We start from the raw sequence: 25,098 nt of genomic DNA on the forward strand, positions 1-25,098 counted from the left end.
GCCACACTGGGCTCTGTTGGCTCTCACTGGTTTTGTGCCTGCATTTCCAGCCCCAGGGCACAGTGCTGTCAGCAGTGAGGCTCCCCTCATTGTCCCAGGTGGAACCAGCAAGGGGAGAAGGTGGCTGGACCCAGCACAGGCACAGCAAAGGATTGAAGGAGCCCCAGGCAGGTGTGGCTCAGTGTTGGAACCCCGGAGGCTGAAAATCTCAGACTTTCTGTGCTAAAAGGTGCTGACCCTCAAGCAAACACCACATTTGACCCGAGGCCGTGGAACAGGCTCCTGAAATTGAGTGATAGCATGGAGGTTGTGGGTTTTAATAGTATAATGTGTTTAAATAGTATTGTGTGATCTCACAGGGTGAAAAACTTAGAATTTAAGATTTTAGTATATAGTAACACATGTGAGTAAAGATGGAGGACTTTGAGTGTTGTCTGAGTCCTTCTTCTTCACCTTCTTCCTTCTTCTTCATGGGTTTGGGTGGTTTTCTGTAATTGGGTGAAAAAATCACATCCCCACATCCAAGGCCATTGCAGGCCTTGGGAGGTCATTATTGGGTCAAAAGTATAAATATTATAAGTGTCACCTCGTTACTGGGAGATTATCACTTAAACAACCTTGGAAAGAGTTAGAGGTGCTCCATTTTACCTTTGTTTTTTGCTAGTTAGAGCTCACAGCTGGTGAGTCTGTACATAGATCAGAAATAACAAACACCCAAGTCTGAACACAAACCTGTATTTCTCATGTATCAAATCCCAACCTTGGCAGAGAGACAAAGAACCCGGAACTGTCACAACTGCAGGGCTCCTGCATTTGCTGAGCTGGGCACTGATGGCTCTGCCTGTGCTTTAATGTGAGTGTGGGGTCTGGGCTGCACCACACCAGGCCCATCCCAGCTCCAGAGTTCCCAGGGGGATGAGGAGGGACGTGTCCCCCTCCTGAGGGCTGTGGGGAGCTGCCCAGCCTGGGAGACAAGAGACTGGGAGAGTGCTGAGGTTTCCACATGCTGATTGCAGCACGCTTTTTTAGTGGTACATGGTTCTGGAGGAAGGAAGGAAAGGGATGATAAAAATAAAGCTGCAGATCTGTATTTAGCTATAAACCACTCCAGGGTTATTTTTTTTTTTTTTTTGATAGTATTTGAAGACTATGCAATAAATGAGCTTGTTCATGAATTTTTTATTTCATACCACTACAGCTTTGATGGAGTAGCCAGGTTGCTGTGGCATTTCCATAGCTCAGGATCCCTGTGTTTGGGAGGAGAGCTTGTAAATCCTCTGTGCCAGTGTCAGGAGATCTGATCAGGAGCACTTTCATCTAAGATATCGATGTGCAACCTCTCAAAGTCACTGTGCAATTGATAAAGACATTTTAGCAGAAAGAGAATGCAGTATTTCTTGTAGTGAAGCTTCATCCAGAATAAAAAAATGTGCCAAAATTTTAAAATTCTGAATGATTTCATATGCAAGAATAAGAGAAAATACATTCAAAGTGTAGCTGCTACTGCCAGTGTGAGAAGAAACTCAGATGCAAATAGCAGAAATTGAGTTTCCAGAGCTACTGATATAATTGGATTTTACTACAGTTTCTAAATGCTGATAGAGGACAGCGGTAAATATTTGCTTTGTTTCATGATCTGAGGCCAGGAGAGATGGATTGAGTTAGAAAATAATAATGTGGGATTAAAAAAACCCAAAACAACAGCACCCAAACCCCAAAAGATGAGTGTTTGGTATCCAGAACTGTTGCTATAGGACATGAAATGAACGACACACACACGGTCAGGTCGTCAGAGCAAAAAGAGGGAAGTTTATTTTTTTACTTCAATTTATACAGATTTTGGACAATGATTATGGATTGGACTATGAGGTTGCCACCTCTCCAACCACACTGGTCAAACTAAAAGTCCATCAATTGTCTCTCCTCAAGAGAGGAATGATAAACAAGAAGAACAGTTCACAATAGCATCACTTAGTTTATATGAAAATCTGTGAGAAACTCCACTACAAAAATGCAAACATCAGAAAAAATTGAAAAAGATCAAGACACCAGAGAACAGCTGGGAATAGCTGTGGGCATCCACAACTCCCAGAGAGTGCGGGATAAGGATGGCCCTGCCTGCCCAGAGCCACAGGAGCTGTGGAGTGTCAGACAGGCTGTGAGCTGTGGGTAAAGGTGCCCTTTCCACATGGCAGGCAGTGTGTCCATGCCAGGCAGCCACAGCACTCAGCTTTTCCTCAGGGAAGGGAAACATGGTGCTCCTTTCAACAGGCACTCCATAATCACTGGAGAGCACTGGGTGTGACAGTCTCCTTCAAACACAATTTTAATCACTCCCATTTGGAGCCAGGCACCTGGCTCCCTGCTTTAAACAGTGGTTATAATAAGAGAGTGGATAATTTTTTAAAATTGCACTTTCTCACGCTAAAAGTTGAGTTTCAGAATGCTGCCCTGATGGCCTAGAAACAGCTTTTGGCCTAATTTATCATTGTTAAGCTCTAAGAGGAAAGACTTCATTGTGGCTTTCTTTTTTTTTTTTTTTTTTTTGTGCTTAATATTAGTTCTTCCTTTGCAACCTGAGCTGGAGGTGGTCAGCAAACTTTTGTGTTCATATCGGTTGATCCGGAGGGAGTGCTTGAGTTGACAGGAGTTTGGCTTGATTTATCTTAAAGACCAAGTTTTGGATCAATGAGGAGCATAGAATAACCTCCCTGGTGCCCAAGGCCCTGCACAGATGCATTAGGCAGTGCAGAGCCTTGGCTGCACTGTGCATATGGCAGCTCAAAGGAGCAGAACAGCTCGGGGGGGGATAGGATTAAGTGGCAAATAACATCAGTGAGAACCATCTGAAGCGCTGGGAGCGGGCTGGGCTGTCTTCTGGGGCTGTGCTCAGCAGAAATTCTGCGTGCCTGCTGTTCTTCTGGAAACTGGGGAAGAGCAGCTGAGCAGGACTCTGGAATCTGGTCAGCTGGGAGCTGATTTACAGGGGCGGGAGGTGGTAAAGATAGAAGATGATCTGAGCAGCCTCTGGCAAATCCCTGGATCTGTGCTCGGTGCCAGTTCAGCATCCAGCTGCTGGAAGCTCCTCTGCCTATCTTTAGCTTGTGCAGGGGGTACTGGAGGCAAAGCTGTGGGAAGCTGCTGGGAGTGAGTTGGAGAGGCTTTGGATGAGGCTCTTGGAAGTTCATCAGACAGGAGTTGGAGTCTTTCAGCTCTTTGCTGCCTCACACTCCAAAGTTACCTGTGAGGGACAAAGAATGGGCTCAGAGGCACCTCAGAGCTTCTCTGCCAAGCCCTTCCTGTCCTCCCCCCTTCCATAAAGGATCTGTGAAATCGGTGCTCCTGTCACGGCGTGGATGAATTCCACGGATGAAGCTGAACCAGAAAGGATCAGGACCTGGGGTGCTGCCTTTGGGGTCTCTGCAATGTTGTGGCTTTGCTGCTTTGTGAAGTTCCAGTTTAACCCCAATCTGCTGGAGCTGGCGTGGGTAGCAGGGGCTGATAAAATGTGCTTTGAGAAAAGAGACCAAAGAAAGCCCTCAACCCCCTGAAATCCCCCTCTGGGAGCTGGCTGGGTTTGATCTCCTCTCTGAGAGGCCACTCTCCTCTCAGTCCATCACCTTGTGTCCCTCCCCGGCACTGCCACCCCCAGCCCCGGCAGGAGCGCCGAGGGATGGGTGATGTGTCCTCCTGGCCACGACACTTGGCAGCTGGACAGGCCACTGAGTCATCGGCCTTCGCGGTTTCTCATTTAATCCTGGGCTCGTTGGGGCGATTGAAGTGCCGGCGGTCCAGAGAGGAGGTTGTGCCTGTGCTTCCAGCGCGGCTGCGGAGCCACCGCCGTGCCCGCCTCGCATCCCGACTTTTCGCCGCGGGAGGAGCCGGGGGTGGATCCGGCTCTGGCCGTCGGCTCTCGATTATCTTGCGAGGCAGTTTGATTTCCTCGCGGCGATCGGGCTTTTCCATTGGCTCCTCTTGCTCTCCGTCGGCCGCCTCGCCGAGCAGCAAATGTCCTGTTCCCGGCGGCGCTCGGCGGGGCGCTCCGGGGGCCCCTGCCCAGCCCTCCGGCCCCTGTCCTGAGCCGCCCCGAGCCACCCATGCCCCCGGGGGGAGCGCTCTGCCGGGGGGGCACGGCCGCCTGCCCCGCAATGTAATCGCGGCCGGGGGGGAGCGGGGCCGGCCCCGGAGGAGGTGCCGGGGCGGGGGCGGGCAGGGCAGGGCAGGGCTCCCCCCCGGCCCCCCCATTGCCGCTGTCCCCTTCCCTTCCCCAGGCTCTCGTCGCCCGGCGGCTGCGGCGGCGGCGGGGACGGCGGGAGCCGCAAGAGCGGGGTCATTCTGGACATCGCCTCCCTGAAGATGACGGAGCTGGAGTCCGAGGTGCTGCCGCTGCCGCCCCGGTACCGTTTCCGCGATCTGCTGCTGGGGGACCAGTCCTTCCAGAGCGACGACAGGTTCGGGGGACACGGCGGGGACGGCGGGGGGGAGGGCACGGGGAGGGACACAGACTGCCCCGGGATGGGGACACGCACCTGGGGCGGGCTGGGACACACCTGGACCCTCCGGGCAGCGCAGGGGACGCGGAGCTCTCCGCGGTGCTGCGGCCGCCTCGGAGCTGTCCCCGGTGCTGACCGCGGCCCGGGGGGCCCGGGGGCTCGGAGCCGGCGGACACTGCGGTGTGCCGGGGGATCCAGGGGCGGGTGGGACCGCTGGGATGTGCGGGGCGCGGCGGGAGGAGGCCCCGGTGCCTCAGGAGCAGCCGGGTGCTCCAGGGCGATGGATGCGCTGGGCCAGGGCAGCTCCGGGCTCTGTGGGGGCAGCTCTGGGCTGTGGGGGCAGCTCCGGGCTCTGTGGGGGCAGCTCTGGGCTGTGGGGGCAGCTCCGGGCTGTGCGGGCAGCTCTGGGCTGTGGGGGCAGCTCCGGGCTGTGGGGGCAGCTCCGGGCTCTATGGGCAGCTCCGGGCTCTGTGGGCAGCCCCCCGCAGCCTGGAGCCCACCAGGGCCCTGCCAGCAGGAGGAGGGAGCGATGCCTGCCGCAGGTGTGGGGTAGAGAGGGGCTGCTGGAACCCCCTCTGTGGAATTCGGGCTGACAACCGTTTATTTAGGAGGGACGGCTCCTCCAGGGTGTTCTCGGGTGCTCTGTCGGCAGCAGGGCAATTCTGGAGAGCTGTGGGGTTGTGCCACTCTCCCTTCCTCGGGCTGACCAGAGGAATGGCCTTCTGCTCCTGCTGCTCCTGCTGCTCCTGCTGCTCCTGCTGCTCCTGCTGCTCCTGCCTGGGATTCATCCCCAGGCTGAGGGAATGCCACGAGTGGCAAGAGAATTCCATGGGCAGAGCAGTTAAATCAAGAGGAACAGGCACCTTCCCTTTGACTCTGTTCATATCGTAAATACCCAGGAGCTGCAGTGCTAATGGGGAGTCAGATTTTTCTCTTTCCCCACCAATTAATTGCGTGATGCAAACAAAGAGAGATGTTGGAAAAAACCCCTTTCAATTATTGGTTAGTCCTTGACTGGCTGCTGTGTGCTTGCTACACCTGCATTAAGGCTTTTGTGCGTCTCTCTTAAGAGATAATTTCTTATTTTTAGTATGTACAAGTGTCATAAAAAAAAAAAAAGAATTTGAGACTATGAATGTGGGTTTTACAAATGTTTTCTATAAGTGTTCCTAACTTTTATCGCTGCATAAAATTGGTCTGGCTCGAAAATGAGTCTGTGATCCTGGAGGTTTTAAAGACCAGATTTCCTTAACAGACACTTAAACATTAATATAGTTTTATGACACCAAGTGAGAAGTGAACATGAAATTCCTGCTGCAGAAAATGTCTGGGCTTCAGAATGGTTGTGATATGGCTCATTTGGTCAAGTTGGAGGATTTAATAGTTATTATATTTAAGTGTTTGAAAGCATCTGAAATATGGAGGATGGCAACTGCAGATTGTGTTCTTTCTGTATTTCTTTGGTTACACCCCTTAACCTTCATTTTCCTCTAGATTTGAGTCTCTCTGATTCAGCATCTCTCTTTAATTTTAATGTGGAGATACTCTGGGTTTGTTTTGTTAATTCATTGGCTTTATTGTCAAGAATTCATTAGCCTTGTTTCCCAAGATATCTCAATTTCACTGGCTTTGTGCTGTTTCTTTGAGTTATTTGATTCCCCCTTCGTCTGGAAAATACTGATAATTTCATTGCACTTGGGAATGCAGATCTCTGAGCCCACGTTTGCTGTTCACTGGAGTCCACTTGAGCTCGCTGGGAGCCGAGATGAGCTGTGGGCTTTGGGAAATGTTGCTGTCAGGCCTAAATTCCAGTCCTAGTCATTAATAACAGTGGGACCTTGTGGCTGAATCAAGCTCACTGAGGTAATTATGACTAGTTCATTAGCCTGCTCCAAACCCACTGAATCAGGAGCTGATTTAGGCTGGCGAAGGAAAAAACCAGAAGCAGAAAGACTTTTTGGCTTTGCTGTGCTGGTGGATGATAAGCAGCTCAGAGCTGTGCTTTGAAGGGCTTTGTTAGAGCCCTGGCAGGGATGTGCTGAGGAAAATTCCCCCAGTAAACTCTGCGGGGAACCGTGAGTGGTAAAACAGAGCTCGTTGGACTTAGAGATGTAACACTGAAGGAAAACCTTCATAATATCTCATTTATTTGTAAAAGGAGTGCTTAAAACGTTAGTGTCTCAAATATCTGCTCTTGAACATCACCCTGGAACGAGTTTGCTGCTGGGAGTGAGGAGGTTTCTGGGGTCAGCAAAGACTAAAAGGATCAGAGGCCAAAAGGGAGCCTGGGATTTGCTGCTTCTGGAGAATTAAAACTGTTCCTGTTAGAGATGAATTAGTGCATCCTCATCACAGAGGATGCTGAAGAGACACCAGCCCTGGGCTGAGGCAAGGGAATGAGGTAATGCTGGAGCTTGAGGAGATGAGAGCTCGTTGGAACAAGTGGATAATTAGAGAGCTGTGGTACAGCAGGAGGAGAGAGCAAGTCCAGATAACCTCTGGAGCTGAAGGAACTGATCAGTGAATGTGAGAAGGAATGGGGTAAATTAGGCTGCTCCTAATTTGCTTTTGTTTTTGGAATGTGAAAGCTGAGCACTCTTGATCTGAGCAGGGCTTGCTCTTCGGCAGGTGGACTGATTGACAGGAGAATTAAAATCACACTTTGAGCGTCCTGTGGTGGAGGCAATAAATTGGCCAGGAAGCAAATAGGAAACGGCTGACTGGGAAGGGAATGTGGGAGGAAAATGGATTTGTGAAACACGGAGAGAAAAGCCTAATGACAAGCAAATCTAGAGTTGTCAAGTCCAAGTGCTCCTTCCAGGATCATCTTACTCATCTTTGGAACTCACTACCACGAGATGGTGGAAGGCTTTGGGCTCAGCTGCATTTAAATTCTGGGCTTGACACTTCTGCCAGGCAGGTCTTTGGGTTAGAGGAACAGGATTAGGTGTCGTTCAGCCCTGGATTCCCAGAGGGTACAAACTGCTCTCAGGGCAAGGATCTGACAGATACTAACTGGGAGGTGATTTCTCTTTGGGAGCCTTGCAGCCGCCTCCGTTGTCTGGCATTAGTCCTGCCTAGTTCAGGAGTTTCTTTCCCATTTGGAAGGTGCTGTCAGTGTCAACACTGGGAGAAAAATGGATTTGTTCTGCTTGCTTATGGCAGCACTGCATTTCTTACCTCGCTGATGTTTTGTGGACATGAAAAGCACCCGCAGCCTCTGGGATGCACCAGCAAAGGCAGAGTTTGAGATGCTGAGCCTGTAACAAAGAGAAGGTGAAGAACTGGGGGCACAAACTGTGGGTTTGACCCACACTCTGAGGGCCAGCCTGGCAGAAAAGTGGCTGTAATTAATTTGAGTGAGACTGATCCTCGAAGGTGTTTTGTAAATCAAAAGGTTTAATAAAGAAAAAACAACAAAATAACACGTTACAGAAAACAAATAAAAAGCCGTGCACAGGTGCCTGAGAAACCTCAGACACCCTGCTACAATATCTCCAAAATCCTGGAATTTCTTTGTTCTCTCTCTTTAGTACTTAACAGCTTAGGTGGGCTTTTGGCCCTTGGCCCAATGAGATCAACAACAGACTTTGAGTTACTCTCTCAGAATCCAATCCACAATTCTGTGCTGGTTCTGAGCCAATCCCTGTTAGAAGGGTATCAAAGTTTCTAGGTAAACTCCCTAATATGTCTAAATGTAAACTGAACCTCTTTCCCTGTTTGGAAGCACCTGCTGGGGTTGTGGGGTGCATTACTGCAACAAACCCTGCTGGGGCCTGGCTGCCTTTTCCTGGCATGGGAATCCTCTGTGCCACGGGGCTGTGGGAGCAGGGCAGGGGCTGCAGGGGAAGGAGCAGGAGCTGAGCACAGCATCCCCCAGAGCTGGGGCTGGGCGCTGCCAGCCAGGCTCCTGTCCTGAGCTGAGGCTGCAAATGCTGATTAAAGGCAGCTGAGAAAGCACATCTGCTGGGTGGATAAATATTGTTTCATACCCCAAGCTGTGGCGTCCCTTTGATGTTTGCTGTCCTGACTGTGGAGGTTTTTTGATCTCCTGCATTCTCTTTTCTTGGACGGTGCTGACAGCTGGGTTGGGGCATGTATTAAAAAAAAAAGCCCATAAATAAAATTAAACTGTATCTCAGAAAAAGTGTCATTAGGAGCTTATTTGTTGCCTAATTTAAATAGTCTGAACGCTTTCCAGAAAATCATCGTCAGAAGCCACAGTCCTATTTACAGGAGCGAGAAGTAATGGATGTCACTTTGATTAAGTGCATTTTTCTGAGGCTAATTATCAGCAAAAAATCATTTTGATGGATGAGAATGTTTGGAAAAGCTGCTTGTGCAGAAGAATTCAGCAACTTCTTTATAAAATTTTAACATCTCCTATTTAAAATCAAAGATATTTTGGATGTTGCATAACCAAGAAAAGAGGATTTTGACAACCGGGGCAAATTCTTTTAAATTTCTGCTTTCAGTTTTTTTTAGAGTCTTACAACTTCTTTGTCTGTGACTCGATATTTGGTCTTTGTCTCTTTAATTTGTTGCTAAGTGGTGGCTCTAAATCTTAGGTCAGGTTATGCTTGGCATGAGCAAAGTGAAGTGCTGCAATATCAGCCTTGGAGGATCTTATCCCTGCAGTTTTCATGCTAACATGCCCCAAGTGAGTTCCTCATCAAAATGCATCATTACATTAATGGAACTGGGTAGTTTTGTGTTCCCGAGGCAGGTTCCTTGCATATGTCTGTGGCTGAGTCCTCACTTCATTGCTATTTGATTTAATGGGCAATTTTCCTCATTTTATTTGGAAGATGCAGATGCCAATTTGAAAATTCCAATTTGTATCCAGAAGTTAGAGGCATTTATTTCTGTGCTGGTGAGGTAATGGGCAATATTTTAAGTCGGCGCAAAGTCTCCTCAGGCTGTAGCATCTGTGCCTGTGAAGATTTGTACCTGGAATTAGGAGATTCTGATGTCTGAGTGCCACAAAACTCCCCTGGGGGAGGCTCTTCATCCCTCAACAGCCTGAGCCTTTGCTTGTAAATCAGGATGGATATTATTGCCAATATCCATTCCCTCAATAATGGTGTTTTAGACCCATTTCCACCAGCCCTGGGTGCAAAATCTCCCAAGGGACAGCTCAGTGATGGTGCTGAACAAACCAAGTAACAAATTTCACTGGAGGTGGTGAGATCCCAAACAGGAGCTTGGGTGTGTCTGTGTGTCCAGCAGAATTGAATTGTTTCTCCTCTGCTTTTGCCACCTGGCAAAGCAAAACCCAAACAGTTATTAATTGGATTAGGCTGTTACCCTGAGTCAAGGCTTTGTCAGGAAGTTTCTGTGTGACAACACAAGCAGAAGTTTGCCCCTGCCAGCCCAGCCAGCCTGCAGCAGGAGTGCTGCTCCCTCTGGATCCATCCCTGTGTGCTCCCTCTGGATCCATCCCTGTGTGCTCCCTCTGGATCCATCCCTGTGTGCTCCCTCTGGAGCCATCCCTGCTCCCTCTGGGGCCATCCCTGTGTGCTCCCTCTGGATCCATCCCTGTGTGCTCCCTCTGGATCCATCCCTGTGTGCTCCCTCTGGATCCATCCCTGTGTGCTCCCTCTGGGGCCATCCCTGTGTGCTCCCTCTGGATCCATCCCTGTGTGCTCCCTCTGGATCCATCCCTGTGTGCTCCCTCTGGGGCCATCCCTGTGTGCTCCCTCTGGATCCATCCCTGTGTGCTCCCTCTGGATCCATCCCTGTGTGCTCCCTCTGGATCCATCCCTGTGTGCTCCCTCTGGATCCATCCCTGTGTGCTCCCTCTGGGGCCATCCCTGTGTGCTCCCTCTGGATCCATCCCTGTGTGCTCCCTCTGGATCCATCCCTGTGTGCTCCCACTCCCGAGCCAGGGAGCAGGGCCAGGCAGGCGTGTGGCACGTGCAGCTGGAGCTCTTTCCAGAGTAGATGCCAATGGCTCAGCTGTGCCAGCCAAGGCTGTGGGCAGGGCTGAATTCAGTCCCCACATCCATCAGAGATGTTGGAGGAGCTGCTGGCCAGGAGCAGCAGGCTGGGCTCACCCTGCTCCTGGATCCCATGGGAACAAGCATCCCAGGCCTCCAGTCACCCCACGGCTCCTCTGGAACTCGGTGTGGTGGGTCTGGAGCAGCAGAGCTCAGAGCAGGGTAGGGAAATCTCCCAGGGCAGCGTGTTGGTGTTCCCAAATCTGCTGCCAGCCCCATTTTCCCCCTGACACGGAGGAGTAACCATGAAACCCACACTGCACAGCCCTGCATGGCGTGGGCACCTCCTCCCCAGCAGCTCCTCACCCTTCACAGAGGCAAACCCAACATATGTTGGCACTGGGTTCCTCAGCCCAGCTCCAGATGGGATACACTGGGATGAAGAGCATTGGAAACCTGAGGCAGCTTTATAAAAATTGATTTGGCTTTTTTTTGTGTTTGCAGATTTTTTTTTTTTTTTTTAATGACAGCATTCTTAATTGAGATTTGTTTTTCCAGTTGTTCTGAAAGGCTGCAGGGATGATTCCCAGCGCTGTGTCTTAATTGCTGTGCTGCTTGGAGCTTTTTTAATTGATGTTTCCTCTCAGCTATTGGTGTGCCCTTGTGTCTTCATCTTAAGGCAGGTACCCCTGGACATTAGCAGGAGTATTAGGAAAGTTATGGAAGTAATAGAGCAAGGAAGAAGCACGGTTCTCTTGTAATTATAACTATTATTTTATTTTAAAAAATGGCCATTGCTTTTTTCCGGGGATATTGTTTTCACTGTCAGCAGTGGGCCCTTGCTTGCAATAAAAGTGAGAGCACGTAGCAGGCTGGTGGAATGAGCAGAAGTGTCCCTGGAGTGCTGCCATGTACGGCTGTGCCCTGAGGAAAAGGAAGAATAACATTGATTTTTCAGTTATTTAGTGCAATTTAACACTGTGGGCTCAAATTTCCATCCCTCCCTGGGGTGGTTTTCTTTTCCCACTTATTTACTTTCCCTTTGGTTTCTTTTCTATTTATTGGGGGAACGGGCTTGAAAGAGGGAACAACATTTCAAGGTATTGAAATGTGTCTGAGCAAAGGGGAGAGCACAAGCCAGGGGTCTGCAGGTGCTTGGTGGGGTGGGCACGTTCCCAGGGCAGCTCCTGGGGGCTGGTGTTGACCTTACCCATGGAAAACCAAACACAGGGGCAAAATGATTTGTTTTACTCCCCTCAACCAGATGTACAGGACACACTGAAAGTCCTGATTGAAAAATTCCCTGGCAAACAGAGTGGAGGAGGGCATGGGGAATGCTGGAGTCTTGGCTCCTGCCGTGGTGAACTGGGGCAAAGCTCCTTCCAGGGGTCCTTGGCGTGGCACTGAAGCCTGGTGGGGCATTGCTGGTTGCTCCTGTTGTGCATCTCTCTGCCAGGGAGAATGCCTGACATTCTCAACCTGCTGGGAAAGGGCAGGAGGGAGCAACTCCCACAGGAGAGCCAGGGGAGAAGCCTGTGTGGATGTCAGGCCTTGGCAGGGATCTCCCAGGGATGTATCATGAGTGTGAGTCTGTGTGCACAGCCCTGCTGAGGCAAGGCTGGTGTTTGTCAGCACAGCAGAGCCCTGTGCCTGCAGGAATCCCCAGGGGAGGTTGTGCTGCTTGAGGTGAGGCTGGAAGGTCGGGCTGAGACCAAAGCTGTCACCTCTGCTGTAGTGACAGCACGAGAAACAACTTGGCAGCTGTAGCTGTAATTGCAGAGAATGCATTAAATTTTAGTGCTGTGTTTTCCCACCACTTTCTCTCATCACAGTTGCATCTTTGTTCCCGAGGGAAATAATTTATTGCTGTTCTGAAGGTGGTGCTCATTGCTTTTCCTCTGCACAACCTGTTCAGTGCCAGACTGTGTGCAGGGAGTGTTGGAGCTCGGGCACGCCCTGCTCACAGCCCTGGGGACACAGAGGTTCCAGTGCCTCTGTGCCCAGCCCTATCCTGGTGCCAGCCCTGCTCAGGTGTGAGCTGCTCTGCCTCAGAGCCCTGTGTGGGGAAAGAATTCACCAGCAGAGCCTGAACAACTTGGTTAGTAGGTTATGTATGGTTAGTAAGTTATGTACAGTTAGTGCTCCTGTGAGGCATCTCACCCATTTTATTGCAGTCTGTGCAGCAGAGGGGCTTGGACAGGAATAAAAGGCTGGAACTTGAATCCAAACATCTCTGGATCTGAGAAGTCCCACTAGCAGACAGGACCAAGCCTTTGCTGTCTATTTTAGCACTGCTGATCCAGAGAGACGTGAGCACGTTGCCAGTGAAGCCCCGCAGCGAGCACAGATTTCCCTGCCATGCTGCATTTGCCTCTGCTCCATTGGCACTTGTCTGGATACACAGCAGAGATAAAGGTGTTCATTTGCAAATATAAAATACCTCATCTTGCTCCTGACTGCCAGCTCAGAGTGGGTCACACAGGCTCTGTGTGAGGCTCTTGCCAGCTGCTCTCAGGTTGCTCATCAAGGGCTGGCAGTGCAGCCTCTCAGTCCACAAATCTGGACATTTCTTCTATTATCAGCCCATTAATTTGCTGCATTGCTGCAATTTAAAAAAAAAAATTATCTTTCAGAGAGTTCAGAGTTTAGATTGCTACATCACACTTTGTGTAAATTAATAGAGTTGAATTTCATCGGCTCCGTGACCTCATTTCCTCTCTTTGTGAAGCTTTTTGTTGCCATTTTAGCAAAATTTATGGCTGGCTGTTTTACTGCAGGGAGATGATCAAAGTCCAGGCTGCTGGAGCAGGCAGGTCCCTGTGGTGACAGTCTGTGGGGAGGTGGCAGCCTCTGCTCTCTGTTCTGTCCCCACAACCTCATCGCCGATGTCTTAAGATCTCCCCTGCATAGCCAGAGGGCTGGAAGGAGGTTTTCAGGGTTGCAAATCCCCTGGCAGGTTCAACATTTCCCCCCTTTAATTATTCTAAGTAATAAATAATTGATAATGAGGAAGTTTGTGGTGCTAGAGTTGAAATGCAAGGCCTTGGTGAGACAGAAATGGCACGGATGTTATCACACCACCAGCAGATTAAAGGAATGTCTTCCAGCATCCAATGTTTGCCAAACTTCTCCAACTCAGAAAACTTGTCCTTTAAAGCAGGAGGCCTGGAGTAGTGGATGAAGCAGTGCCTGCAAGCATTTTTTTGAGTTATTTTCTGTTCTAAACCTCCGTCAGCCATGTGGTGCAGGGGCAGACGTGCTCTGCCAGGGCCTTCCGTGCCTTTCTGGAGGAACTCCAGGAGCTTTGAGTTGGCTTTGCCTGTTTGGACCTTCACCATGGCCACAAGTGCTTGGTCTTGCCTCTATCTTCCTCCAGACAGACCATCTGCTGATTCCCTCCAGGAGACAGCCTGGAGCTGTTTGCTGACAGTCACACAGGACATGGAAATGCTGCTTTGTGAGAGGAAGGAAGGTGGGGAGCAAACTTTGTGGATGGGCACGACACCTCGGGGTTGGGACACCTCCAAGGCCATCCCTCTGTGGCCAATCCCAGTGTGTGCTGGGTGCCAGCCCTCAGTTCAGGGATGAAATACATCCAGATGTGTTTTCTGCATGCCAGAGTACCTCTCACTGGTGATGTTTTCCCCCCTGGATCCCTCTAGCCATGGAGAGGGTCCATCCTGCTGGCACACACGCCCTTGTGTGTGTGACATGCCCTGGTGGGGAGCAGTTGGAGCTCCCCTGCACTGGGGCTGCTGCAGGGAGAGGAGCAGGGCTGGGACTCTCCCCTCAGGAGCTTTCTGCCACCCACAGAGGGGTTTATGTGCCTGGATGTGGTTCTAGGTGTTGGATGAAGTGATGGAGAAGAGCTCAGGTGTTCCCTGTGCTCAGTGGAGCGTCACTGGGGTGTCCAAACTGCTCCCTCACCTGTGTGACAGCCCTGCCCTGACCCACTGGGGCTGCCAGGCTCTGTCTCTCTCCCTCTGCCCCGCTGCCATTGCTTTGCTGGGCAGGATTTCACGTCGCTGCTGTCACCGGTTCCTTTGTCAGGGATGATTTTTGCCGCCGCTCAGTGAGATGGGCCCTCTGGAGGCCGGCGCACACATCACTCCCGTCCAGCTCCGCAAATCCCGGCAAACTGGCATTTTCTAGTGCTCTCCAGGACCCTCTGTGGTCACCTCTCTCTGAGATTTCGGTTGTAGCTTTACATCAATCTGGCTGCTGTGCAGTGTTTGTGCCTGGGGTGCTGGATTCACTGTCTGTGGGGTGCAGGGGGGTGAGGAGTGGGTCTGTCCGTGTCTCCTGTGGGCAGTCACCTACAGCCACCCTGCCAAGGCTGCAAACTGGGACCTCCATCCAGCCACGGTCCTGAGGGAGAATCCATCCCCCACTCTGCATGTCCCAAACTCTTGGAGTTAAACATGATCTGCAGGTTGAATCCTTCCTCCTTCATGTGTTGTGTGCTCCTCTTCCCATTTGAGTGAAGCCCCAGGCCCCCTCAAGCCTGTGCTGGTTTGCAGAGGGCTGTGAGGAGTTCCTCTCTCCGGGATGGGTTTGTCCCTTTCCTGCACCCTGGGGATGGACATGAGTGCTCTGTGCTCCCAATCTCTGCTACAACACCAGGATTCTTAAAAAGCTTCACTTTGAGATGAGGCCAGCCCCAATCACACCGTCTGTGACTGACCCCTGACTGGGATCTGCAGGGCTTTGGTGCGTTTGGGTGTGGATTTCTGTGAGCTGCCACCCACTCTGCTGTGGCTCCCACGGGAATTCCCCAGCTCATTCCCATTCCCGGCCCGTCGGGGCTGGTGTTTCCCCCATCCCGGAGCGCCGGGGCTCGGGGGGAGCCGTGGGGGAGTGCGGGATTTGTGTTTGGATTAGACTCTGCCGAGCTTCCTGCAGCCCACGCAGCCTTCCCGAGCAGCTGAGCGTGGCTCTGCAAATTTAGCAGGGAGCTCTCTCTTCCTGGGCTGTGGGCAGAGCCATCGAGCTGTTCCCGGTGCCTCATTCCCCATGTGCTGCGGGTGACTATCAGCAAAGTCATTGCTTTCCTCGAGCTTTGCTGCAACGAGTTTCTTGTTCCAGATCACTGCAAGTGGGTTTGGTTGGGAGCTGGACTTCTGTTGTAGTTTGAAAGCAAAATGAATGAGAGGCTCCAAGTCAGAGATATAATTTAATAAGAAGAAAGGTAAAAAGGTAAAAATAAAATGAAATAAATGCAATAACACAAAGGATCACTGACAGAGTCAGAATACAACCTGAGCAGGATGGTGGGAGCAGACCAGGTGAGAGGCTCTTCCTGAAGCAGTGATCCCACAGAAAGGTCTGGGAGCTCTGCTCCTCTGGGAATCCAGTGGCTCAGGGCTGCTTGTCCTGTCCCAAATCCCAGATTCTCTCCAGGTGGGAATGCTTGGCTCCTCCCCCTGGGCATTGGGAGCATCTCCCAATGGGATGAGGAGTCGTGCAGTGGCTCCTTGATGGCCCATTAAACAGAGAGAGCTCCTGGAGGGAGTTCCCTGTGAGTCCTGGGCAAGGCATTGATGGGCCATGAGCAGAAGAGCCCAAAGGAGGGGCCTGGGAAAACACTGCCCCACCTGGTTTCAACAGTTCATGAAGATGGTGATAGAATAAATACTTTGTGTACATCCTACACTGCAACCCAGGACAACTTCCCAAATTCCCTGTATGCTGTTCCCAGCCCCCTGTGATTCCAGAACTCTGCTGGGCTGTCGGGGAGCAGCTGGAGCATGAATCTCCCAGTGGCCCCTTGGCAGGTATGTGCCACCTCCCTGGTGGCAGGAGCTGTCAGGGAAAAGGTCTCCTCTGTCTAAGGAGAGAAGAATGTTTCTGGGGGAGCAGGTGGTGTAGTTGTTTAGCAAATGTCAGCTTGAGACCTCGCCATCCTGTGGGCAGGAGTGACACTGCTGAGGAATGTGTTATCCTGTCAGAAAGCAGGAAAGAAAAAAAAAATAAAAAAAACCCTCAGGGAAATGTTTACGAGAGCGAGGCAGGGCTTTGCCAAAAGTGGGTGGTTTTGCACCACGGAGCGTGAGCTCCTGGGAGCAGTGGGAATCCTGCCCCAGCTCACATCACTCTTACCCACAGGACGAGCACCTGGCTGAGCCACTCTGCCTTAGCTCTGAATGCCTCCCTCACTCCCCAGAGCAATTTAATTTGAGTGATCTTTTCAGTGATGCACAGTGTTGGTTTGGAGGCGAGCAAAAAGCCGTTTAAACGGAAAAGGGTCCTGCAGACGGGAATCAAATGCAGCTTTTCTAAGCTAAAACTTTGCCTAAAACTCATTTCAGACAAACTCTGCCTGTGGTGGCATTGCAGAGACCGAGAGAAACTCGTTTGCCCAGTGTCCAGTATCAGTGTGTGAAGTGCATAATTGCATCTGGGCTGAGAGCTCCGTATGGGAGTATTGTTTGAAAATTTTCTCATTTAATAAAATGGGTGGTAATTGGCTCTTAGAAGAGAGTTTAATTGGAATAATTGGCGTGGATGCTGGTGTGTTAATTTAGTTTGGTGTTTCTAATGCACAGTCACGGTGTTTGCTCAAGGACAGAAGGGGGATTAGGTGGTGCCCATATTTCTCAGCAAGAACTTGCAGCAGGGCTCTGGGAAGGCATTTACTGGATGAAGCTGTTTAGTTACTGTACTTGGAGTTGGATTTTGGAGATGGATTTGCCTCATTTACAGTTTGATGCAATTACACCCACGGCTCTGAGAGCCGAGGCCTCCTCTGACACTTCAGTTCCCACCTCAGATGGGTTGGGATTGGTCTTTCTCCTCATCTGGAGCAGCTCCAGCTCCCTGGCACGGGGACATTCCTGTCCTGAGGTGCTCACACACACGTGTGCAGGAATGTGCTCGTTCATGAGCCAGCACACAAGGAAAGGGAAATTCATGTTCTCTACCCAGCCTTTCATCCCTGCTTCTCTGACGTCTCTCAAGACCCATCAGTTCCAGGTCAGTAAAGCAGCACCATGAGGTTTTCCTGTGTGGAAAAAGGTTTTACAGTCTCTTTCCAGCATGGAGATGTCTCAAGCAGTCATCTCCGAGCTGCTGTTTGGGGACTGGCTCTGCTGCAGGAGCTCCTGCTCTGTGGGGTCACTGAGAGTGTGAGACAGTGACACAAAAGCATTACAGCTCCTCAGCCTCTTCCAGAGCTGTAGTTTAACATTTTTTTCCCCTTTTCATCTTCCTCCAAACTGCTTTTAAAGCTCGCTATTGTCACTTTGTTTGGATCCTTCCCACACAGCAACTGCACTTAGAACTGCCCAGTGCTGATGGGGAGATTTATTGCCAGCAGCTATTGTGCGAAAATTGAGAGGAAAAACAATTTCTAGGCAGCTCCTGTTACGGCCTCTAATGGGAAATATTTCTTCCTCGCTAAGAACTTGTAAATGGTTTTAGTGCCGGGTGCTGTGTCTGTGCCTCAGAGATGTTCAGCCTTCCAGGGTTCAGCAGCACAAAAATGTTTCTGCTTGCAGACGTGTGCCCACCCCACTGCGCATGCACTGGGGATGCATTAAACAAAAAACCACAAAAGCTCTGACAAAAGAGCAAAGCTTGGATCTCAGACTCCAGGGAGGAAGGGAGGGAGTGAGGATTGGGATTTCAGCAGGAGGGAGGAGGCAAAGGAGGGATGTTCCTCTCTGTAGCAGGGAATGGTGAGAGGCTGAGATGAGTCCCGTGCCCTTTTCCAGCGCTGTGTTTGGATGTGCTGGAGGAATCCCCCGTTCCCTTTCAGAGGAGGATGATTCACAGCAGGCACACTGTGTGCTGCTGTTCCAGCACAGGTTAGTGAGCACAGGAGAGCACCAAGATCCACTCTGGGATCTCATGGCTGCTTTTCCTGAGAAACTTTGGAGAGCTGGAACAATTACCCAAACTTTTAAGGACTTTTTTCCCTCCTAAGCCTTTTTTTTTTTTTCTCTCTGTTTCCCACAGGCAGATTTTAGGGAGGAAAAGGAGTACAGCTGAACATGCTGGTGAAGATATTAATCATGATATAATTCAATTTTAATTCCATTAGACAGCTTTAGAGATTGGGGAGTTTCTCACTTGGTTTAATCGAGTCTTTTCCAGATGATGAAGCTGCATGATCTGGCACTCGTTATAAATGTCTGTTTATTAAACCATCTTTTGTGCTAAAAGCCCTTGCCTGGCCAGGATGGATATAAGTGGAGAGGATGATATTTGCACTTCAGTCTTTAAGGAGACACCGTGTGAAAAATTGCAGCCTTGTCTTTTTCATTTCTTTGTGTCTTTATGTGAGAGATGAGAACAGGCCAAGGCATTTTTTATTTTTTTTTTGCTGTGCATTTACTGTAAATGTTGGAGGCAGCCAAGATGTGTGAAACAGCATTTGCTGTCACACCGACTCCTGGAGTGGATATTCCCTTTCCAACAGAGGATTTGGTCATGGCAGTTGAACCAAAAGATGATGAGCAGATAAGGGCAATGGTGGATAATTTAAAAGAAATAATTAAAATTAAATAATTTTAAAAATAATTTTTATTATTAAAATTAATTTAAAATATTTTTAAAATAAATAAATAAAATAATAATAAAAAAATTAAACAGTTTTGTGGCTTTAGTTCATCTTTGGCTCCTGCCCTGGCTCAGCAGGCAGCTCTGACAGTGTGAGGCACCTCTGGGAGGAATTCCAGGGGGTTTTGTGCAAAACTTCCTGGAGCCTCTTCCCTCAGGGACACAGTTTGACACATCCTTGCCTTTCCTTTTAATGCCTCGGGGCTGAACCCTGCTTTTGCCTTTTTGATGGGGAAAGAGAGATCGTTTTTGCCACATCCAGGGCAGCAGCTGTGACTTGGGCATTGCAACCCCCCGGCTGCAGGTGACTCTGAGCACATTCCCTGGCTGCAGGTGACTCTGAGCACATCCCCTGGCTGCAGGTGGCACTGAGCACATCCCCTGGCTGCAGGTGGCACTGAGCACATCCCCTGGCTGCAGGGACACTGAGCACATCCCCTGGCTGCAGGGACTCTGAGCACATCCCCTGGCTGCAGGTGGCACTGAGCACATCCCCTGGCTGCAGGTGACACTGAGCACATCCCCTGGCTGCAGGTGACTCTGAGCACATCCCCCGGCTGCAGGGACTCTGAGCACATCCCCTGGTGCAGGTGACACTGAGCACATCCCCTGGCTCAGGTGTCACTGAGCACATCCCCTGGCTGCAGGTGGCACTGAGCACATCCCCTGGCTCAGGTGTCACTGAGCACATCTCCTGGCTGCAGGTGACACTGAGCACATCCCCTGGTGCAGGTGACACTGAGCACATCCCCTGGCTGCAGGTGGCACTGAGCACATCCCCTGGTGCAGGTGACTGTGGCACATCCCCTGGCTGCAGGTGACACGGAGCACATCCCCTGGCTGCAGGGACTCTGAGCACATCCCCTGGTGCAGGTGACTGTGGCATATCCCCCGGCTGCAGGTGACACTGAGCACATCCCCTGGCTGCAGGGATTCCTGGCTCACAGCAGAACCCGCAGCTCCAGCAGGATGTTGATGGGTAAGAGAATTTTTTTTTTTCTTGTTGAAGTTAAAATAAGAAACGTTCTTGGAGATCAATGGTCTGGTACAACCCCCTGTTCTAGTCCTTCCCACACAGCCTGATGAGGCTGTCACAGACTCCATGGAGTTCATGCCTCATTTCTGCAGCACACTGTGAATTCCTCTTTATGAGGACTTGCCATTTTCTCCGTCTTATATAATGCATCACAAAAAGAATGCTGAGAGAAATGAAAAAATGCATGGGAAATGGTACCTGGCATCATCCAGCGACCCTGGGGAGGGAAGAAAGTGTTATTACCATGAGACATAATTGGCAGTGCTGATGGAGAGCCCTAAAGCCAATTTTTCTTCTTTGAATGTCAATCATTTTTCTTGGATTTTTTTTTTAGAAGTTTTATGGAAGTTTTTAGATGCTAAAATTCTCCACGTTTTTCAGCAGAAACCCTTAGCACCATTTAATAAGCTGACACTGCTCTGCATCACATTATGATTTCAGTGCTTTAAAAGCAAAGCTGCTGCAAGAACATCATTAAAAAAAAAAGAGGGCTCAGAGCCCTTTTAAAAACTGCAGAGTAGGAATCACTGTGGCATTTTGAAAGTCCCTGTGAAATTGCTTCCTGGCGAGTGAGCTCTGCCAGGCGGCTCCAAGGTGTTTGCAGCAGCGAGGGAGAGCTGCCTGTGCCATCTCCATCCCCAGCACCACCGGCTCCTCCAGGCACTTTGCTGCTGGGCACGAAACCAAATAAATCCCAGCAGGGCCCGTGAGAGGTGCGTGGGGAGCACCAGGAGCCTCTCCAGCTCCTGCTGTCACATCCCCCGGGAGAAGCTGGGGTGAATCCAGGGCGAGCAGGGTGTCCCCCTGGAGCTGAGGGTGTCCCCTGGAGCAGGATGTCCCCCTGGAGCTGGATGTGTCCCCTGGAGCAGGGGGTGTCCCCCTGGAGCTGAGGGTGTCCCCTGGAGCAGGGGGTGTCCCCTGGAGCAGGGTGTCCCCCTGGAGCTGGGTGTGTCCCCCTGTCCCCCTGGAGCAGGGTATGTCCCCCTGGAGCTGGGTGTGTCCCCCTGTCCCCCTGGAGCTGAGGCTGTCCCCTGGAGCTGAGGGTGTCCCCTGGAGCAGGGTGTCCCCCTGGAGCCAGGTGTCCCCCTATAGCAGGGTGTCCCCTGGAGCTGAGGGTGTCCCCCTGGAGCCGGGTGTGTCCCCTGGAGGGGGATGTCCCCCTATAGCAGGGTGTCCCCCTGGAGCCGGGTGTGATGGAGAGGTCCCACAGGGGCTGTGGCCGCTGCCTGTCCCGCCCTGGGTCACTGCGGGTGCCCAGAGCATTCCTGTCCTTCCTCCAGGTGCTGGCTCAGCCCGAGAAGGAGGAGGACACCAAGGGGGAAATCCCGGCCTCGAAAGCACCCGCAGGGCTCAGGGAGAGGCTGGAGGGACATGAAGGAGCTGCCACCACGGTAATTCTGCCACACGAGGTGGATTTGCTGCTCTCCTGTCCCCCGGCTCGGGCACGGGCCCTCTGCTGTCCCTCTCCTCCTGCGGGCACCGCCAGCGGTACCCGGGGCATCGCCGAGGTGTCCTCAGCTTCCCGGGGGGAAAGCGCTGCACAAATGCTCAAAGTATAAACAGTTGTGATGCAAAGATCATTCCTGCTGGGAAACGGCAGCTGCTGGGCAGGGGAGGGCGGTGTTTTGGGTCTGGGGAGCCCGGAGCACTTCCAGCTCCTCCTGGTTGGGTTTGGGTGCTGTCCTGTCACCTCCTCAGCTCCCCCTGGCTGGGTTTGGGTGCTGCCCCTGCCAGTTTCTCCCGACTGGATTTGGCTGCTGCCCTGACTGCTCCTTCTGGCCGGGTTTGGGTGCTGTCCTGGCATCTCCTCAGCTTCTCCCGGCCGGGTTTGGATGCTGTCCCGGATGCTCCTCCTGGGCGCTGTCCCTGTCCCCTGCCCTGCCCATCCCTGCCCGCGGTGCCCGCATTGCTCCTCCGGCCGCGCAGCCGGGACTGACCCACGCCCGGGGAGCGCTGCCCAGCCCCGGCTGTGCCCGGGCAAAGAGGACCCGGCGCCGCTCCCATTAAATCTTGGGAAGCAGAGAGTGACCCCGTTATGTACTCACCTGGAAAAGTGACTTGGCCGTGCCTCATTACTGTGCGCTCTGCCTGCCTGGAGACTTTTCATGCTTCCCTTGCAGATATATATTTAGATTTTTCACCCGAGGGTTTTTAATTTCCTCGCTGGTTTAAACAGCTGCGACATGTACACACTTTACCTTCCCTTTTTTCCTCCGGCCATTTTAACCTGCCATCGGCTTTGTAAAGGAGCAGGAAGAGATTGGGAGACACAGAAAAGCTTCGGGGTCTCATTGCCTTGAAACGCACCCAGGGGTGGGAGCCGCGGCTTTGTAAGGGAGATTTGTTCAGCAGCTGCTCGGGCGTGCTCTGTTTCTCCTTCTCCCCGCCAAGCAGCCCCGAGTTCCCACACCGGGATTGCAGCTTTCCGTGCTCGTGGCTGATGAGCCACACTTCGAGAGGTAAAAATGGCTTTGCAAAGGCTGCGCTGACAGTTCTGGGATCCAGCGTGAGGCTCCCGCGCCGCGGTTACATAAGGGCTGCTCCCACTGCCGGGGCCTGGGGAACCACCTGGGGAGGGGACCTGCCCTCCCTGCCCCCCGCCTGCCAAAATGAGGGGTTTTGTTTGGGAATCCCCTCCATCCATCTGCAGAGAGCTCTCGGGCACCGGCTGAGCCCCCGGCAGTGGGAGCAGCCTCGTTGGGAGGGAGATTTCAGGGCACTGCTCCTATTACTGGGCAGTTTCTGGAGTCCTGGGTCCTCTCTTCCAGACCCTAACGTTTGGAAGTTGTTAACATTTGGGGTGTTAATGCAGAGAACACTGGGAAGAGGAGAGAAATCAAAGGCTCTTCTGGTACCAGCCCGTCCCCCTCCGGGCTCGCAGCCTGCCTGCAAGCTCTGGATGTGTTCTCTTACTTTACATAATTTTTCCATCTCTCTCCATCAGCCCAGCTCTTCAAAGGCTTCCTTCTGTTTCCAGCTCTCTTGCAGCTGCTAAATCTGCTCTCCTCTGTGCTTCTTTCCAAAGTGTTCCTCCTTCCCCAAAACTCCATTGCTGCGGTTCATTGGAGAAGTCTCCCAAACTCTGCCGAGGGCTGGCTGGGTGATGCAGGAGCTGCTGCCTGGTTCAGCTGCCAAGGCTAAATAGGGAAAGCGAGGGAATAAAACACAGGCAGTGAATTTGTGCCTGTGCCATGCAAATCCTGCTGGTGCCTGCTGCGGCCCCACTCGGCCAAAGGCTTCTGCGGATGTGTGATGGTGTCAGTGAATATCCGTGTTCTCCCGCTCCAGGCTCTCTTCTGGTGGGATTGTTTGGTTTGCCAGGATGCCAAGGGGCCCCCAGCCCCACCGTGGTGGGAGCTGATCCCACAGACATCCTTGGAGGTGAGTCCCCTCCAAAGGTGGCTGTGGCTGGATGGGGAAAGGGAATTTGGTGCCGTTGTGATTTTGGCAGCCACACTCAGCCCAACTGCTGTCCCAGCCAGATGCTGTGATGACAGAAACCCCTGCAGTTTGTGAACTTTTCCTGAAATGCTTTTAATGACAGCTTAATAATAACACTTAGTGCTGGGTACAGAGCTTCTCACCCCTGGAACCGAAAGGTTTTCGTGAGAAGGGTAAGGACCATTATCCCCCGTGCTCGCAGGAGGGGAATAGCTGCTTTTATTTGTGAGCCTAATTATAACAAGTGGAATTAATCAACTTTTCATATGAATGGTGTTGCTTTTTAAAGACAAATGCCAGAAAGGAGTCCTAGAGACAAAGGAGGGCTGGAAGTGGTGTAGATCCTTCTGATGGCTTCTCAGGGAACTCGTCAGAGCCTGTGGAGCAAAGGCATTAACCCTGCCAGGGCAGAGGGGGGAGGGAAAGGCGAGGCAGGGCCCGGTGTGGGTTTAGTGGTGCCCTGGGTCGTGCTGAGGGGTGTTTGTGAAAACTGCTGCTGGCCCTGTGCTGTTCCCTCTGCCCTTCCCTCTCCAGCTGCTCCAAGTCCCATTGCTTGGGAATGTTCTCCCAGCTCCTGAGCATCCTCTGATTATTACTGCACTCCGTGTGGTGCACGGAGGAATTCCACTGAAATAATTACTTCAGACATTGAACAGTTTCTTAGCGGGAGGACTCAAAGAGGGCATAACCTCTTCTGTGAAGTCATTGAGTTTTGGGCTTTTTTTCCCCTCCTCTCTGTCCTGCTCCACATCCCCCTGGTGCATCCTGCCCCTCTCCAGCCTGCAGGGAAGAGGAGAAATTCTTGTGCTGAGCCCGGGGAGGTTGTTTTGGCTGTGGCAGTAACGGGCAGTGAGTACCCAGAGCTGTGAATGCAGCCCTGAGATGCTCTCTGTGCTCTGCCCTGCTGCTCACAGCCCATTGCCGCGTGGATTCACCTCAAAGGGAGCCCAAATCCTGGGAAATCCACCCTTATCTCGGGCACTCAGCTGCTGAGGGTCTCTCCTCGCAGGGAAGGCAGGACCCAGCACCCCCGGGGACAGAGGGCACAGGGGATTCAGGGCAGGACGCGTTTGCAAAGTGCTTTGAATTCCAAAGTGCAGCCGCTCCTGGCCCTGAGCTGCCCCAGCAGCCCCAGCCCCGCGGGGTCCGTGTCTCTCCCCGGGATCAGCCCCTGAGCTCAGGATGCCCCTCTTTGGGAAAGGCAGGTAGGAGTCATCCTCCACCCCTCAGGAAGGATTTGAGCCTCAGTGTAATTTAAATTTCATCTTCGACAGAGGCCTGCTGGCTCTCCCAGCAGTGCTGAGCTCCTGCTGCCATGCCAGGGGCTGTGGGCCAGGGAGGACCTTCCTCTCCAGGCTAATGGAGAGAAAATGGAGAGAAGGTTTTTTTTTTTAATTGACTTGGGATCAATAGATAAAAGTATTTCCTTAGTACTTTTATTAATAAATACCTACATCCTTGCTGCCCAGGGAGGGTTCCCAGGCATCTGCTGTGTATTCTAATACCTACAATCTGCATTAATCAATGTATTGGTATTGTATGTTTGACTGTAAAAGGAGCTGCAGCTCTTTGAGTTCAGCTCTCCCACTAACTGTAATTCCAGAAGATGATGGACAGTCAAAAATCCTGG

The 25,098-nt window shown here is 51.7% G+C and overlaps 1 protein-coding gene across 2 annotated transcripts in view; it reads left to right on the plus strand.

Moving 5' to 3' along the window:
* Nucleotides 1-25,098, plus strand: part of KCNT1 (potassium sodium-activated channel subfamily T member 1) — a gene marked incomplete at both ends in the record, with an annotated part of 80,905 nt that overhangs the window by 10,610 nt on the left and 45,197 nt on the right. The window contains one exon of one of the 2 annotated variants that reach the window (XM_083876038.1): nt 4,272-4,451. In XM_083876038.1, the coding sequence (XP_083732164.1) occupies nt 4,272-4,451 (180 nt within the window). Of the gene's footprint in view, nt 1-4,271; nt 4,452-25,098 lie in introns of those variants that run through there. The other variant, XM_083876041.1, reaches the window with a different exon arrangement.

The sequence above is a fragment of the Zosterops lateralis genome (assembly GCF_965231275.1).
Source record: "Zosterops lateralis genome assembly, chromosome: 20".
Taxonomy (NCBI): domain Eukaryota; kingdom Metazoa; phylum Chordata; class Aves; order Passeriformes; family Zosteropidae; genus Zosterops; species Zosterops lateralis.